Here is a 17,719-nt window from a genome sequence, read left to right as displayed (position 1 = left end):
ATTTCTGCTTCTGAGAATAATTCCTCATATTATTCTTCCAATGTAAAATTACCATATAAGATTTTAACGCAATCCAATACTTGAGGCTGAAATTTTCTCTTATTTTAAACATAAACACTTTGTATTGTTAAGGTGCTTGGTTAGCTGGTAAAATAATCATATCAGACACGGGTAACCTTTTCTAAACATCTTTATTCAAAAAAAAAGACCAATCTTTCCTTGTATATGTCTTCCAAGGTGTTGTTGTTGTTTCTCCACAATGATGAGTGTTATGTCAGTTATCCCCTCACAGCGGCACTGTTTGACTTCAGTCAACACAATGTTCTTTATAGATACTGACATGCTGTTTGTTCAGCCATGGCTTGAGAGGAATTGATTAGAAATTTTGCTCTCAGCAGCAAATTTGTCATGGAACAGATTTAGGTCTGCCTTATTCCTCTGCCTCTGCCTACGGGGTGAGACGTGACTGGTGTAGTGGTACACAAGTCTTCTTGAAAACATTAAACGCTACGTGATTTGTCCTAAACCACACACAAGAGGGCAGTGTTTTCCAATGATTGCCCTAAATGTGTTTTTCATTCGTACATTGCCATAATATATTGAAAAGCGATTGCAAATAAGTCTCAGATCCTGCACCTGTATTCGCTTTTGTTAATTCAAAAGCTACAAAATCCTCAGTTCAAGAAGGCCAACCTTATGGATGAATACAGTAAGTCAGTCAAGTTGAAGTAGTCATAGAACAGTTTTCCTGTAGTTTTAGCAGACAGACTAATAAAAAGAGCCATTCTCATCATAGGTCTCTCATTATATGTCAACAGAGACCACTGAAGGTCACTGAGCATCATGGGCTCTCCTTTTTACCTTAAATAAATATCGTCTGGTTGCCACAGCAGTTTTATTGGCAGAAATACAGACTGTATTTCACAGCAGTCGGGGATGCTGTATCACTAGTTACATGATGAGACTCAATACACTCGTACGTTGATGCTCCTCTGAAAACACTTTAACATTTACATTTCCCTCTTCTTCCAGTTCACTGAAGTTGCATCGCTTCTACTGTTGCTGAAGAATGATTAGGATTATGTATTACTACCATGCACAGATTGACCCTGAGGAAATAGAAACAAATGCTGAAATATTTGGACCGGTGCAACGAACTGTAGCTCAGTTTTCCATTTAGTTTCTCGATCCGTCGCAGGTGAAACATTGCACGGTTACTGACTGAATCTCTGTCATTGTGATGTATAGTGAATAAGAGGCCATGTACAGAGAAAAGAATGTGTTTCTAGAGCAATGACCTTGAGAATCCTGGTTCAGGCTACTGAACTGTAGTACTCATTGCGCTAACCAATCAGCTCACAGAGTTTTCTGTTGCTTCACTAGTCTGTTCATAATACACATTTATTTTGGTCACATTCAGTGAAAAGGCAGTCGTGAGAGTCAAGAGCACATCGCTAATTATGTGGTTTGGAATTTATACAGAGCCCTGAAATTCAAAGTAAAATAGGCCTGGACCTCCTTAAAGGGCAGATCTATGTACATTTTTACAGAATAACTTACTATAGACATGAGAAGAAATTATTAGCATACATTGCACTGTTCCTTGTGTTTCTATATCAGATAGGGGTCCAAGTAGAACCCCCTTAGGAAGCTAATACCTATCCAACAAATATCATTTAAACAGTAATCGTGTATTAACACAATACCTAAGTGATGTGGTTTGTGATCAGAATGATTGTGAAACTCTGACATTGTTATCTAGCGAGTGTGGACATTGTTAATCGGATTAAAATGTTAAGTGGGGGGCTTTTAAATTATGTTACCCAAAAGCCTAAATATATGGCTGTTGTTTCTGATAAGAAATTCATTCGAATTATACTTTGTTCAAAACCAAGGCGTCAGTGAACCATGAAATTGAAATAGCTGAACTTCTTATCTCTTTAGACAGGACAGCATTTGTGTTAATATTCTCCCTCCACAAAATTTGTTCCCTAACGTAAAGTGTGTGTGTGTGTGTGTGCTGCCAAGCCTGAGAGCTGGTGTGTGTTTATGTAAGGCTAGTAATATTCTCTGGTAGCCCCATCTGCTGGTTGGATTTGGCAAGCATTCACCGGACAGCTGTGTCTGAATAGGTAAAGAGGTCAGAAATATGTTTTTGATCACCCCAGTATCCCTGGAGTAGCTTATGTTTATTAAAAACATTTTTTTTTTTTTTTTATGACAAGAAAACACATTATTGATTATCATGCATTACACATTCTGTATGGCTTTTGTATGTTTATTTAAAAAAAAGCATTCAGAGAATTCAAGTCCCAAGCCACATAATGCTCATCAAGCACTATGAATATTAATGACACTGATGGTGTATTAAATATTTAGTACAGTATTAACATGCAGTTTGGGATGCGACCCGAGTATTTGCAACTCTGAGGATATAATTATCTCCTTGTATATGTTTCCTCAATATTAGAGAAATCTTGATAATCAGAATTTTTTTTTTTATTGTGTCATAGTTACTGAGTACTAAATGAAGAGCAAAACATCTTGGTTGCTTTAGTTGGAATCTCACAGCATGCTGCTGTATTGCCTCATGTGTAACTGCAACCGTGCATATCCGGCACTGATAAATGCAAACTACACCTTTTAACCCTAACTAACACTGTAATATACAGCATCGAAAATAAAACTATCAATACCGTATTATCTGTGTTCTCCAGACCACGATAGCACACTACACTAAACATAACTAAATAAATATACACACCAAGCAGATTTTTGAAATAAAAAAAAGTACCTCCAGAAGTACACAAGTACCTCCAGGAGTTCTCTGTCTAAAACAACTGGGACACAATACAAAGTCCACAACAACTATCAATCTGTTTTTCATTCGCAGTATTTTATTCTATTTTTTATATTTTAATTTACTTCCTCCCTCTCTCTCTCTCTCTCTCTCTCTCTCTCTCTCTCTCTCTCTGTCTGTCTCTCTATGTCTTTCTCTCTCTGTGTCTCTGTCCCCTGATTGGCTGCTGGCTCCTGTCTCTCATTCTTTAGTCGCACTTCTTTTATGCCTAAAGCTTTTAATTTACTTCCTCAGACTCTCTCTCTCTCTCTCTCTCTCTCTCTCTCTCTCTCTCTCTCTCTCTCTCTATCTCTCTGTCTCTGTCCCCTGATTGGCTGCTGGCTCCTGCCTGTCACTCTTTAGTCTCACTTCTTTTATGCCTAAAGCTGGGTTGTGATGAAGTTTGACATATGTGATCTTGTATGTCAACATAAATTTTCCGTCGCTCCAAAATTCCAACCCGACTTTCCCGACACAGCTCTGAATTACTACTGTAGGATTGTCAGGGTGACTCACGACATCAGTACTTACATTTTTAACATTAAAAAATACAGTGGGATCCAGAATTATTGGCCCCCTTTATGAAAATGAGCAAAAATTAATTATTTTATTTATTTAAAGAAAGAAAGAAAAAACATGCACTGCGTGATATTCAGAGCTTAAACATATGGCCATCCTGTATAGATTAACTTAAGCTACGGTATTCTTTTCACACTTTCAAATGACAAAATCATCACAGTTAACATTCACTGAACGTTTCAAGCTGCTCTATATTGTTCGTTTTATATTCTTCAGTGAACTGTTCTCTTCTATTCAGATTATATATTTTGATTAAGGTTCAAATCCTGATATTAAAGATGGCTGTTGCAAAACATTGCTGGCAAAAATTCACATTCATGGGATCCACCATCTGTTTATTTTATGAGAATGCTCTTTGGCAGTGGATAAGAAAGGGCATGTATATGTTTGTAACCTTGTATTTATGCCAAAAGGAAACAGGAAATGTTCCAGGCTGAGAGAAATATATGATTGAATAATATACTTTTAACTGTTTTCTTTTTTTTTTTAAAGAAAATTCTGTACTTTAAAAGGTGTACTTTAAAATCAATCATTTTTATGAAGGGTGCCGCTATATAATGCAATGAGGTTGTCTTATTGGATTTGCTACTGACTGATATCATATTTGTAAAGTATATAACTTACTACATAAGGCTTACTATTGGGAAAAAATTGGTACTGGGTCAATAAAACTATACTGGACAAATAAATTACATAGGAGGTTAGAACACAACATCTCATTGTAGATGAGTAAAATGCGTAAATTGATGAAGGCCTCATACATCACTCCATTGTGACTCCACAGCTGCTCTTTTCTTTCCCTTTGTTTCCACTCTGAGTGGAAAAAAAAGACACTGAGTGTCTGTTGCTGGAAAGGCAGACCATAGTCTGGGAGAAAGTGTGTGTTGTGGCCTGAGACAGTCCAGCAGTTTGGAAAGTTCTGTGCTACAGGCCCTGAAGAAATGGGGGAGAGGGTAGTTAATGTTTATATACACACAGACTGAGAAAGGAAATGATTATGCCATGAACTTTTTTCCTTCCCTTTCCTCCAACCATGCAATCCTTTGTGGGCTTCCAGGCCACACCACCCCTTCGCCTTGTCCACCATCTCTCCTCCCAAATTTTCTCTAACCGCAGCCTCCCAACTCATGCAGCGTAAACCTGCAAGTAATTCATCCGGCCATATTTAGTCAAGGGGAGGGAGTGAACTCTTGTAATGTAAATAAAACCGGGAATGGATGGAAGCTGATGAGTTACACTTGTGTCTGTCAAATCTACTCAGCAGCTCCCTTGAGTTAGGTGACATGGCACCTCTGGAGAATGATTAAATCCCTCGTGCGAGCTTGTGCAGGCTTCCTGGGGTTTGTGGGGATAATATCAGGGAATACCAGATAACCATCGAGTTTAGTTCAGCCTGGAGATCAAAGAACCTCAGGACCATGAGCGAGACACAAGAAGAGGACAGCTCTGTAATCACAGCCCAAGCCATCAAGCTGAAGACGAGATCCTCAGGAGGTTCTCCATGTGAATCTCCGACCACAAAACAGTCTCCCCGCAACTCTCCACGCAACTCGCCGCTGCTGTTCAGGAAACTCCTGATGAATCGCAGCATTGTTCTCCAGAGGCGCTTCACTCTAGCCCATACACCCAGGTATTGCCTAACTTTTACTCTCTGAGCAGACAATCTTCACCTTATTCATTTGATTTGAAATATGTAGGGCCTTTGTTTTGATCAGCGTCACATTGCTGGTCTGCTTATGCATATCATGCAACTTTGAGCATCACGAGGAAGCTTGCAGACACAAGGCGCTGTGGTGTTGCTTAGGTAATCTGCTAGTAAAAGCAGAAGACGTGTTTCTGCAGTAAGCTGTTAAGTGGAGCAAAGAAAAGAGCCTTTTGTTTTGTCTTAGGTTCAGATCTTTTCTTCTGCCTTAAGTGATGGATTTCAGTGTTCAGTAAGGACAGAATATCACCAGGCACTGTTTTACCCCTCTTATCTGTATTTGAAAATCTGAAAAGAAAAGATCTACCTTTGTGGATTCCATGAAGCCTCACTGAACTTCTCAGATTAATATTAAGCCTTTTAATATACCAGTTATTTGGGATAGAGAGACTAAGCAGCACTAACCTGGATGTAAATATCATTTTTAGTTAATTAAACACATAATATGCTCAAGCACCTGGTTTTTTAAAAACCCTCAATTTAAAGGCATGCTTCTTTCTTTGAGGCAACTTTTTCCAATTAACAAAAATCATAAAGGTAGCAGCCTATCAATCTGTTTTTAGAGACAGTGTAAGTCTTCTTGGAGTTTACAGATGAGTACAATTGTACAGACGTCTCTCTGATCTTCATATAAACATTTCCATTGCTCGGATGCTCTTAAACTGTTTCCATGGAATCTTACATAAGAGATGTTTTTTTCTTTCACTGAGGTCATGACCGGCAGATTGTCCAGAATACTATATGGAAATTTATAATGCAGCTTGATGAGAAGATGAGAAATGTCTGTCTGCTTAATGCATACTGGGTATATACCACAGTAAGAAGTAACATGATCAGTCATCCTGCTGATATTTTTCCTCATTATGTTTTCCACCAACATCCGCTATCTTGACTCTGTATCTTGAGAGGCTCGTATCTGTTTCGGCCTAGTAGATCTAACTTCTATTGCTGTGGAATTGATGGCTTTAGATAAGACATCATCTTGGACTTGGACAGCCCTTGAATCGTTCTCACACAAATCAACTCCACACAGTTTACTATGCACAAGTGTCCTCATTAGTCAAGAGGGAGACATGGTCAAAAAACGTCTGAAATTAAGAAGAGCCCAAAAATTTAGAGCATTGAGTGTTCCAGCTCCTAGATCTCATTCGAAACTGGTCAGGGGAGCAAAAGAGCTTCAGATCAATCAGATTTTGGTTGTGAATTAACAGAACATAAGTGGATGATTAACATGCTCATTTGAAGGTGAACGAGATGGGCACACAGATTTTTTTTCCTGAGTGTTTGCTCACTCTCTCAGTCATGTGCTCAAAGAATGTCTAGATATCAGTCTGGCATCAAGGGGTGGGGGGGGTGGGGTGGGGGGGTGGGGTGTAAGATCAGATAGATAATTTGTGTTCTGATTCTCCTCTCGAGCACAAACGAAGCAGAAAGTAATGGAAAGATTTGTTTCAACAGGATGAGCAGTGTATCAATATTTTGCCATGCTTTTCTTTAGGTGTTACGAAGAGAAACACTTAGATTACTATACTTGAGTCAGGGTTGGTCGTGATATTACATGGCAGGACTAAAATCTAATACCTATCCATCGTTTAATGATCATAAGATGTTCATGGCAATAAAAAAGAAGCTTTTTTCTTTGAAGGTGAAGACAGATTTAGTTTATCTGGCTCATTTATATCAGCTAGTCCTGGCTCAACCCCTGTTTTTACACCAATGAACAATGATTATAACAATGGAGTAAAATGGAGCTGTGTTCATTTTCGGCGCTTGTTCTGATCAAATTGCAAACGCACCATATGACAAGCACATTTATAGAAATCACGCAACACACTATAGAAAACGTGCCGAACAAGATAAAGAACACAACTCCAGAGACGCACTTAAATAGAGGAAACATGCTAAGTACAGTGCCTCCATTATCAGTGATTAGCTCTAGTGTCAGAAAAGATAAAGAGAGCATTTGCTTCTGGTGCCAGCTAAAAATAAACATGCTTATAGGAACCATGCTCTATGTGTGTTTTAGCAGCTGGCTTATTTCTACTTTGGCCATATAGGAAAGTGTTGCTGTGAGATGAATTGGCGTCTCTATTCCGAGCAAATCGGCAAATCAGTTTCACTACCAGGACGTGACGTTTCTGGCTTGTGTCGCTTGATTTTGAAAAAGTATATGATTTGATATGAAGTGGAAAGAACTAACTTTGTTACTATTCTTACGTCTCCGTTTATGGCATTTGTAATTCGACTACATATAATTAGAAGTTAATACTTGTACTCTCGTGACACATACATGTCCATGAAAACATATATACGTTTTACTCCTTATATTTTCATTCATCCTTTCTAAATATTTAATAGTTTTTGGGTTGCCACTTCTATTAATTATGTGCATGTGCCTTTATAGTTATCTTTTTGGTAAGGAAGGAATACAATATGGCGTTCTGTTATAGGAAAATAATCGGACGGTGTGATGTGAAGCAACCATCTAAAAAGTGAATTATTTTCCTATAACAGAACTTCCCAAAGCTTCATTCATCTTTGCCAACACTCGCAATTTTTATATTTTAATGAATGACGCATTGTACGTTTAATCTTTCTGTTACATTTAATGTTGCCGAACATCTGTGAAACATACCGTATAAACATTTTCATGTGTCAGAAATGACAGCTTTACCTCTGACTGTTACAATGTGCTGACCCTGGAGACTCCTTCCATAAATGTAAAATAAACGTCTACATTACAGAAAGGTTCAGAAGATCACTGATTATATGTTTTTCTTTGTTAAATAACATCATGCTTTTTAATCTGTTTATCACTAGTCTTATTCAGTACGTTTACATGGACAACAATATTCCGATATTAACCAGATCAAGACGATACTCTGATTAAGAAACTACCATGTAAACATGGTACCTTAATCCGACAAAAGTCATACTCGAAGTAAACGCAAATGGAATTAAGACGTGTGGAGTATTCCTGTTTTAGTCGCATTATCGACGTGCGTTACAGACATGTACACACCTTAATCACACTATTAACGTCGTGTAGGAGTTTTCACCGCATTTTGTGACAGGACATGATCACACGCAGCAGTGCTCAACCGTTTGACAGCAAACAAGAGAGCACGGCTGCGTCCCAAACCGCGTACTTACCTGCTATAGAGTAGGTGGAATTCATATATTTTGGCTACTATATAGTAGGTAAGTATGCGGTTTTGGACACATCCCATGGCTTCGAGCAGTTGTCTATTTGCACATATAGCATGACTAATACTTAACTGCACTTGAAGCTTTCGTAAAATTAAAAATGAAACACCCAAAACTGTACACGGTGCCATAACGAAGACGAACTGTATGTCGATACGTGAAATTCTGGAGGGACGTCGGACGGCGTGGCGCGGTGACGTAATGCCGTGTGCCGTTAATCGATCTATGTTCTATAACATGTAAAACGGGAACATGAAATGAATATTCTGAAAGCAACTCATGTAAACACCTTAATCACAATATTGTCTTATTCAGAATAAGGTCAATAATTAGATTACTGCTGTCCATGTCAACGTAGTCAATGAGTCTCTGTGAATTAGGTGCTACTATAGAATCACTAATGTATTAGAATGAGCACATCACTATAACCTTGTGATCTGCCTTGTAGACAGCTCTATTTTCAGAACTGTGCTGTTATGGAAAATTAATCAACAATCTGATTAATCAGATTCGTGAATTTTATAGTGCTGTCTTCAAATACATACCAGTTTACATCGATAGCATGACCGGTCTCCTATGCGCAATTCTCATTTGCTCTTAATTGATTCAAATTACTTGGTTAATTGGAAAAAAAAAATCTGTGCTCAGGAAAATTCATACAAACTCAACTGAACGCTGAGGATGTGTTTGGATTAGTCACAAATTAGTCACCCTAACTGCAGCTTTAACCCTCTTAACTTTTCCTGTGAGCTGAATGAAGCAAAAACATATAACTACAGAACCATCCTGACTTCTTATATCTGTTAACTTTCACTTTGTACTATAGTTATGTACTTTCACTTTTAAATACAGGAGTACCCTTGAGGGTGAACATGTTGACACAAGACCAATTAACCCTACTTCGCCTTTGATATCATTTTCTTGTACTTTTTCCCACTGCTGATTTGGAATGGTGTTTTTTTTAATGTTCCCCTCCTAATGAGACGGTTTGATTTCTAACTGTACATGTGCATGTGTGTCTGGCTTAGTCACTAATTATGATGTATATATGACTCCTTTTCTCCTGAAGAGTTTTGGGAATACAGCTGGGCATCAGATAAAGAAAAAGGCTCGATCTTTTGAGCTCATCAGCAAACCTGTGTTTCTGACTAATAGACCTGCGGTTAGGTTAAACATAAAAACACGTGGCATTTTCCTTGAGAACAGGATGATGCATAGGGTTGAGAAATTCCACTGGAATGAGTAAGATGGAGGTTTATGAGGGTATGGAGATCTTTCCTCACTATGTCAGAGGAAAGCTCTTTGTGCATATCAAAACTGGACTACTGCACTACACTACTCTCAGGCTTCCCAGCCAACTCCATCAAACCCCTCCAGATGATTCAGAATGCAGCTGCACACCTCGTCTTCAACCAGCCCAAAAGGATCCATGTCACACCCCTCTTCATCTCCCTCCACTGCTCGTATCAAATTCAAGGCCTTGATGGTCATGTACAAGACCTTGTCTGGAACAGCACCCTCCTATCTCAACACTCTCCTGAAGGCTTACGTTCCCTCACGCAATCTACGATCCATTAATGACCGATGTTTAGTAGTGCCTACTCAGCGTGGCTCAGGGTCGCTTTCCAGAACCTTCACACTAACTGTCCCTCAGTGGTGGAATGAACTTCCAACCTCAATCTGGACCGCAGAATCTCTCACCATCTTCAAAAAACAGCTATAGACCCACCTCTTCCGTGAACACCTAACCAACCCCTAAAACTCCAACCCCACGTTATCCTAAAAAAATAAATAAATAAAACCTTACTTTGGCACTTACACCTCTACTCTGCACACTTTGCTTTTCTAGAACTCAGTTTAAAGATCTTGTACTGTAGCACTACTTGTATTGTTCTCCTCTTGATATATCGCTTTGCTTGTATTTCCTCATTTGTAAGTCACTTTGGATAAAAGCGTCTGCTCAATGAATAAATATAAACGTAAATGTAATGTTGATTATTTGTTTGGAACTGTAAGAGGGAATAGTCTAGGTTAGCTCACATGATTAATTTTTTTTTTGCACTATTCCTCCTTCAGGTCTCCATCTTTATTCTTTACAAAATGCTTTCAGATTTTTTTTTATCAGGTTTGCTGTTATTTAAAATTCTAAACGAGCCAAAATGTTTCCTGTTGGTTATTGATGTTAAGGTAAGGGTTAGGTGTAGGTTAGGTTGAAGTGTAGGACATGGGTGGAAAATGATGAAATGCATGTACTCTCCTTACAGTACTTGAGTGCATGGTTCATTTTAATGGTCATTTTTGAGTGTTATTAAATCATAGAATGTTTACTTTTACTTGAGGTTTTTTTTTTTTTAAATCACGTATTCAACTTTACGGCGCACGGTGGCTTAGTGGTTAGCACGTTTGCCTCACACCGCCAGGGTCGGGGTTTGATTCCCGCGGCTCTGTGTGTGTGGAGTTTGCATGTTCTCCCCGTGCTGCGGGGGTTTCCTCCCCTAGTCCAAAGACATGCATGGTAGGTTGATTGGCATGTCTAAAGTGTCCGTATGAATGGGTGTGTGATTGTATGCCCTGTGATGGATTTGCACCCTGTCCAGGGTGTACCCCGCCTTGTGCCCGATGTTCCCTGGGATAGGCTCCAGGTTCCCCCATGACCCTGAAAAGGAGTAAGTGGTTGAAGATGGATGGATATTCAACTTTATTACATTCATTTTTGATTACTGTTGAACAAAATGAACCTAGAACATAATGAAGCTTTAATGAAGTTTGTGCCTATTTTATATACTTTAAATATTTTTCAAGACTCAAACCATTTAAAGCAGATTCCTCTCAAAATAGGTGCCCAATGCTTAGTCAGTGGCAGCAATGATTGAGACAGCAGAGACAAATGAGCATCCCTCTTCCAATATATCAGCTATCTTTAGTTTTAAACGCTTCAAAGGAAACAGCACGATACAAGTTATGCCAGCCGAAACCCGTTGAGGTAGCACAGTTCAACATCCAGCCTGCGGAAACACGTACGGCTAAGCCATTAGCTAGTTGAGTGAGCTAGACTAGCTAGCCAGATCATTTTATGTTTTATAGAAGGAGCGCTCTGGATTAAACTTAAGATGTCATTTTTCCATGTCCATTAGCAATTGCTTGTTGTGTTAAATATATCTAAGTGCTGCTACAGACTATAGGTAACGCTCAGGATAATGTTTAAGGGGCGTCTTTGCTAGATGACTAACTATGTAGCTAGAACCATGCGTGAATTAGCATGACCCAGCAAGCTACTGAAACCCCAACAGTATTTTGGCTCACTAGCAAGCTAACGTTAACATTCATTATATGCTGTTCGAGGTGGTGTTCTCTTCAGCATAGCTGAGTGTTAGTTAGCATGGTTAGCTAGCAGAACTGTTTTACAAAAATGGATTCGTCAGATATAGAACAGTTTCCGATGTCAGCTGTGTCAGCTGTAGACATATAAAAAGAAGTCATTTGTAAAGTAATTACCTAGTCGAGTTTCACTAGATTACTTATTTATTCTTATTTGAGTAATTTTCTTGATGACTACATTTACAGTAGCATACTATTAATCATGTCAGTGGAAGGTCCTCATAAGGATTGTGTGGGTGTGTGTGTGTTTGTTTTACTTGTGCCTCGTGGGCATGCGGCGTGCTTCAGTGTGTTAGGCTGGGCCAGTGTAGGCAGGCAGAGAGGAGACACCCAGTGCTGGCTCCAACAAGTCAGAACACACACACACACACACACACACACAAACACAGACACAGTGCGACTGTGCACCATGCTTTAAGCTTACTGTGTTTCTTCAGTTTAGTGACTCTCAAAAATGTGCAACTGGTCCTGGATGAAAAAGAGATTGCCGCCTTTTCTCCTTCCTCTCCCTCCCATTATATAATCCAAAAGGCCTTTACTGTTACCCAACTTTGGATACACAGCCTGACCAAAACAAATATGGAAATTTAGCAGGACCTCGTACCCCTAGCAGACGTCTCCTGGGATCGCACAATTCCCTGCGCTGAGGAAAAAGGTCGACGCTCCGTAAAACTCGTTTTTCGTTTTCCATCCCATCTCTGTCACATGCTCGGGGAAACAAGGAAGAGGATTCTTGACAAGTTTGTGAAGCAAACGGCTCCGAGCTGGGAAAGTTCCATGTGACGGCTGCGAGGCGATGTAAACCTCTGCCTGGATTTGGAGTTAGAAGTATTCCCTAGAATACATAATGAAAAACTGGGAACACAACAGAAAGTGCAACTGAAGCAGTCATTCGGCTCGACTCGGACACGCTACCTGACTGAATCTTCACTTGACCTTATGCGTCTCTCGGGTCAGACGAGCTTTTTTGGGGAGCTTCACAAAATGTGTTTTGATCCATCGAGTGCTGCAAAGCGCACGCTTGTACTCCCTTGGTAATAAACCTCTCCGTGTGGCCATCTGAAAGTCGAAATGATGCACAAAGACCACCGCTCATTCCGCAAAGGTTCTCTGTTTAACTTCAGTTCTGGACGAAGAAGACACTCCTGCATTGGGTATGTTTTCATTTCATGCTTGTGTTCTTTCATTGCGCTGCTTTGTACATTTTTTTTTTTTATTGCTAAGAGCTTACACTCTTGACAAGTTCTCATCCGTTGCAGTTTTAAGTGTCTTCTGTGATTTCTGTCATATTACTCTTGTTAAAGTGGATATGAACGCTCATATGTGAAAACTCATGAGCAGATGCGCTGTTGTTATGGATCTGTTCTACTATTTGTGGAGGGAAAAGGAACGAATCATTCGCTTCTGTGTTGAGTGAACGAACGACTTTGTAACATGAATGAAGTGTGGCACACAATGAAAAGCTACTTTCTCCTTAGATTACTCGTAATTATATATTTAGGGTTTGAGTGAGACACGTGTGTGTACTTATATTGTTTTATATAAGTATAATCAGTTGAATTGTGTATCTGCCTGTTTCATTTGACCCACTTCAACACGGCTGTAAAAAGTGGATGATAATTGATATACAGTTTGTTTGCTTTGTCTGCATGTGTGCCTACTGCTTTATGGGCTGTGTGGAGATCGAGATCAATGCTTGGCTGCTGTCAGCGCCTGTAGTGTTTGTGGGTCTGGGGTTGTATTGGGGGAAGGGTTTGCTTAGGATAATGACATACACACCATGGTCCCACTGGCAGCCTGGCACAGCTGAAAAAAAGCAGTGATGTCAGATTCGGAGAGAATATCCAATGCGCTCATGCTATTTTGACACAAAGCGCCTATGGTGCTGCAGGAAAACGTAAATTTATGCAAAAATGATGCCGAAAAAAACATTTGTATAGGCACTAGAAGAAAAAGAGCTCTGTAGTGTTTTGTCAGATGCGCTATTTAGAGTTCTCTCAGCATCATGGTTACCTTGGTCTCAATCAGCTTATGAAGGGTCTGAGAATTTCCTCTTAAGTTGACTTGGTTACATTAGAAACATACAAAAATGTAACTTGCCCAGAACTGGGATTTCTTCACTACCTCCTGCACTGTTCTTCTGATAGCCAGATTTAGGGATTTGTTTTGTTTGTTTGAGTTCTTTTTCGGGTTATTTGTTATCTCATTGCAGTTCTTACAGGATTAAGACAGCGGAATGGAAATCGACTTATTAGACATTTTCAATCAGTATAAACAAATGAATTCTTCTATCGCTGCAAGTTTGTCATAAGATTAGCCAGGGCACTGTCGGGTTTCTGTTTGTAGAGTATATGTGGTTAGCTGGGTTTAGGGTCCATGGGAAAGGGGAGGGGTGTGAGCCCCCTGCTGGGCAAATAATTCACACCTCTCCAAAATAACACTGATACAGAGATAAAACAGACAACACAATTAAAGCTTTATATATATATATATATATATATATATATATATATATATATATATATATATATATATATATAGTAAAACATGGTATACAACTGCCACAATAAAATTATAATATATAAACCTAGTAAGCTAAGTAAAAAAAAAAAAATTAAATACTTATCACAAACTGCAAATTATTAGAGCCCTGAGTGTCTACTTTTATATGAGCCATTAACCACTAATGTAGAATGGGACATCACTAATAAAATCAATGCTGAATAAGGGCATCCCGAAAGCACTTAGAATGTAGAGTAGACAGCGTGGACACCCCATCTCTCTGTTACTCCTGAAGTAAAACAGGCAAATGTAATAATAAAACTGCCCACAGCCAGCTGGGTTATTCTTAGATGTGGCCTTTTTTAGAGAAAGGCCAACCCACTCTTCCTCTCCGGATCCCGTTTTCTTCTCTAATCTTTTCCAGATGTGCTGATGTCACAGACTTAAACGCATCGAAGCCGGAGTCTTCAAAGTGTATCGACTTGCGCACGACAAGCCTCTGACTTAATTACCCACCCCAGGAGAGAACAGCGATTCCTTCAGAGCTGCCACATTCAGGGTGTCAGTCTTCCACCAAAAAGTGTTCCATACCTAAAATAAACTTTTAACAACTATACAGGCATTCAGGCAGCAGAGAATAAGCTAATATGCGTCAATCATTATTATGGATCATACTTCACACTTAAAGGGATTGACGTTTATATGGCTTGGACATGAGTCAAGAGTTCATAAAGGTTCAGAAGTATTTCCGAACAAACTGTTCAGTGAATATTTTCAAGGTCTTGGTTTGAATTCCCACAGTGATTCACGTCATCCTTGTGGCCCAAGAGAATGAGAAAAAGAGAGAGCGAGACCAATCAAGTTGAGAGATAGCAGTCAGTTGAGAGATAGCAGCCTCTGTTTTCTACTGCACTGTTGTCTGAGTGCTTCGCTCTGTCCTTATAAAGATCTCTGCTGTGTGGTTACTGCTCCATCAGATAAAAACCATCCTGAACATTAGGTTCTACTTTATTTGGATTGTCCCCACTGGATGGTCTACAGATGCTCATATTGTTAACAAACTAAAAGGAGAATTTACAGTGCTTGACAAATATAAATGATGAGTTCTGAAATTTGATTAGGATCAGGTACAGCACTAACACTGGGGGGGGGCATGAAGATTCCTTGATGTCCTGCCTAGAAATTGTCAGTATGCAGTAAATAGTGATGTACTGATTGTTCTATGCTTTCAGACTATTTGAGGCTCGGGTCTTCTGACTAAAATCTATGTTTATGTACAAATTACTATAGTGCTATTCTGAACATACATCGAAAATATTTAGATTTATAATAGAATAAAAATTATCCACAGTTGAAGATTGGGAAAAGACCATGTGAGCCTGTGCCCACTGTAGCCTTAGATTTCTGTACTCTACCAGTAAGGGTGGAATTTGATGTGGTCTTCTTCTATTCAAGGTTCAGTGTGTTGTGTATTCTGACATGCTTTTCTGCTCACCATGGCTGCACACGGTGAGTGTATATTTGAGTTACTGTAGATGTTCTGTCAGCTTGAACCGCTGTGAATAATTGGGTTATTGCATGAATGAGCAGGGGGGAAAATATTGCCCCAAATATCCAAATCTGTATTCAGATTTAAACCTGAACTGGGTAGGGATTTAAATATGAACCCTACCAGAGACATTAGAAAACACTCAGGGGTTATTATTATTATTATTATTATTATTATTATTATTATTATTTTGTTTGCTTATACATGTATGCAATTTTCTATAACTTGGTTCTGTTTCCCACAAGCTAGTAGCCTAATTTAAACCCCTGCATCCCTGACCGGACAGTTACTATGGATGAATGAATGAATGCTGTATGTTCATGTTAATGAACATAGTCTTTCATTGTCCTGTGAGCTTCATATCTGATGCCTACCTGACCCACTGTACACTCTAGTCTCAACCAGATGCCCTGAGGACATACTCTAAGATTAGTGGCCCTTAAGTAATATAGCAGATTTCATAATGTTGTAAAGTATCATATATGTTAGCATACAAATGCATTCCCACATCTCCTCACACGGCAGTGATTGTTATGGATCATACATCATGCTTAAAGAAATTGAGGTTTATACGGGTTGAATCAAGAGCTCGCAAGATTTCAGAAGTGTTTCCAAATGTAGAGCTGACAGACGGAAGACGACACACCATCTGTCTGTTACTCCTGAAGTACAACAGTGCAACAGCAGTATGTGTTCAAGAGACTGAAATGTGTAACAGATAAGTAGACTGTATTCCCGCTTACATATCATTACTTACTATAAAACATGGTCTGATATCATCTGAGAGTTCATACACAAAGACAGATGCATTCTGCCTCGTACATAGTATGTACTGGGGGGGAGGGGGGGGGGGGTTTGGGGGTGCAAGCGAGGCAATTAATAAAACGATAACAGAGTGTGTGACTGGTCCCAAAATATCCTCCAGTGTCTGGAACCGTTCCCAGAGTGGAGGCAGCAGTGTGATTACAGTTGCCTGCGTCAATGCCCCATCCTGGCGCACCGCATGGTTGACCTCCCAATTGATCCCTAATGAGCAAATCCAATGTACATTATATTTATTCTGCTCTCTCTCCCTCTCTCTCTCTCTCTCTCTCTCTCTCGTACAGTTATTAGCATGAATGCTGTATCCATAAATATTTATGTAAAAAAAAAAAAAAAAAAGTCTAATGGAAAGAATTTGTATGTACGTGATATGTTTGTATGGAGTATGTAGTATTGGCTTTTATGACTGACCTCTTCTGGTTGACTTGTGAACTCTGAGATGAGTGGATCTTAATACCCACATTAGTAATGCTGCAGAATTCCTAATGCTGTAAATTATCAAATGTATTTTCATACAGTGTATTCACACGGACCCATGAATAGCCTTGAGACAGCTACTAAATGTCACCACATAAAGGCAGACTAAACTGCAGTACAGAATTTAACTTGCAAGTATTGTTTTCAGAAGATGAGAGAAAACATCTTGTATATATTTTGGCAAGTAACTGGCAGAACTGGATTTCATTTTCTTAAAACACAGAAAATATAGTAAGAAGTAAAAATGCTTTATTTTCAACTACTGGAAGTCTTAGCAGGATTAGCAGTTTCCAAATTCTGGTGTCTGTCCAAAAAACCTTCTCTTTGCAGATTTAATCTATATATCTATCTACAGTTGCTTGGAGAAGTATGCAGAACTGAAACTGATTCAATTTGGGATTATACTGTAGGTCATGAATCTACACAAAATAACCCATAATAGTGAATGTATAGACTGAAAAATTAATTAGAAAATAAAAATAATAAAAATTACGTAAGCATGTAGGGTATAAATAAAGCCAAACATTGCATTTTACCAGAAACGTGTATTGTGTGTGTTGTTGCTTGCAGAATTGTAGGGAAAATACTTTCTGCACTGATTTTCCTGCTGTCTTCAAAAGCCTGGCTATAGCTACAGTTGCAAAATCAAAATTATTTAACCCCC

General features: G+C 39.1%; 1 protein-coding gene across 6 annotated transcripts in view; it reads left to right on the top strand.

Moving 5' to 3' along the window:
- The window catches only part of LOC108271088 (cAMP-specific 3',5'-cyclic phosphodiesterase 4D), an 86,611-nt gene that overhangs the window by 32,234 nt on the left and 36,658 nt on the right, over positions 1–17,719 (top strand). Inside the window, exon 1 of one of the 6 annotated variants that reach the window (XM_017478345.3) lies at positions 4,529–5,048. The exons of 3 other annotated variants lie outside the window; for them this stretch is intronic. In XM_017478345.3, coding sequence (XP_017333834.1) covers positions 4,837–5,048 — 212 coding nt within the window. In that variant the 5' untranslated portion in view covers positions 4,529–4,836. Of the gene's footprint in view, positions 1–4,528; positions 5,049–12,096; positions 12,860–17,719 lie in introns of those variants that run through there. 2 more of the 6 variants (XM_053683430.1, XM_017478351.3) reach the window with 2 other exon arrangements.

The sequence above is a fragment of the Ictalurus punctatus genome, chromosome 10 (assembly GCF_001660625.3).
Source record: "Ictalurus punctatus breed USDA103 chromosome 10, Coco_2.0, whole genome shotgun sequence".
NCBI classification, from domain to species: Eukaryota; Metazoa; Chordata; class Actinopteri; order Siluriformes; family Ictaluridae; genus Ictalurus; species Ictalurus punctatus.
This window is presented reverse-complemented; position numbering and strand designations above follow the sequence as displayed.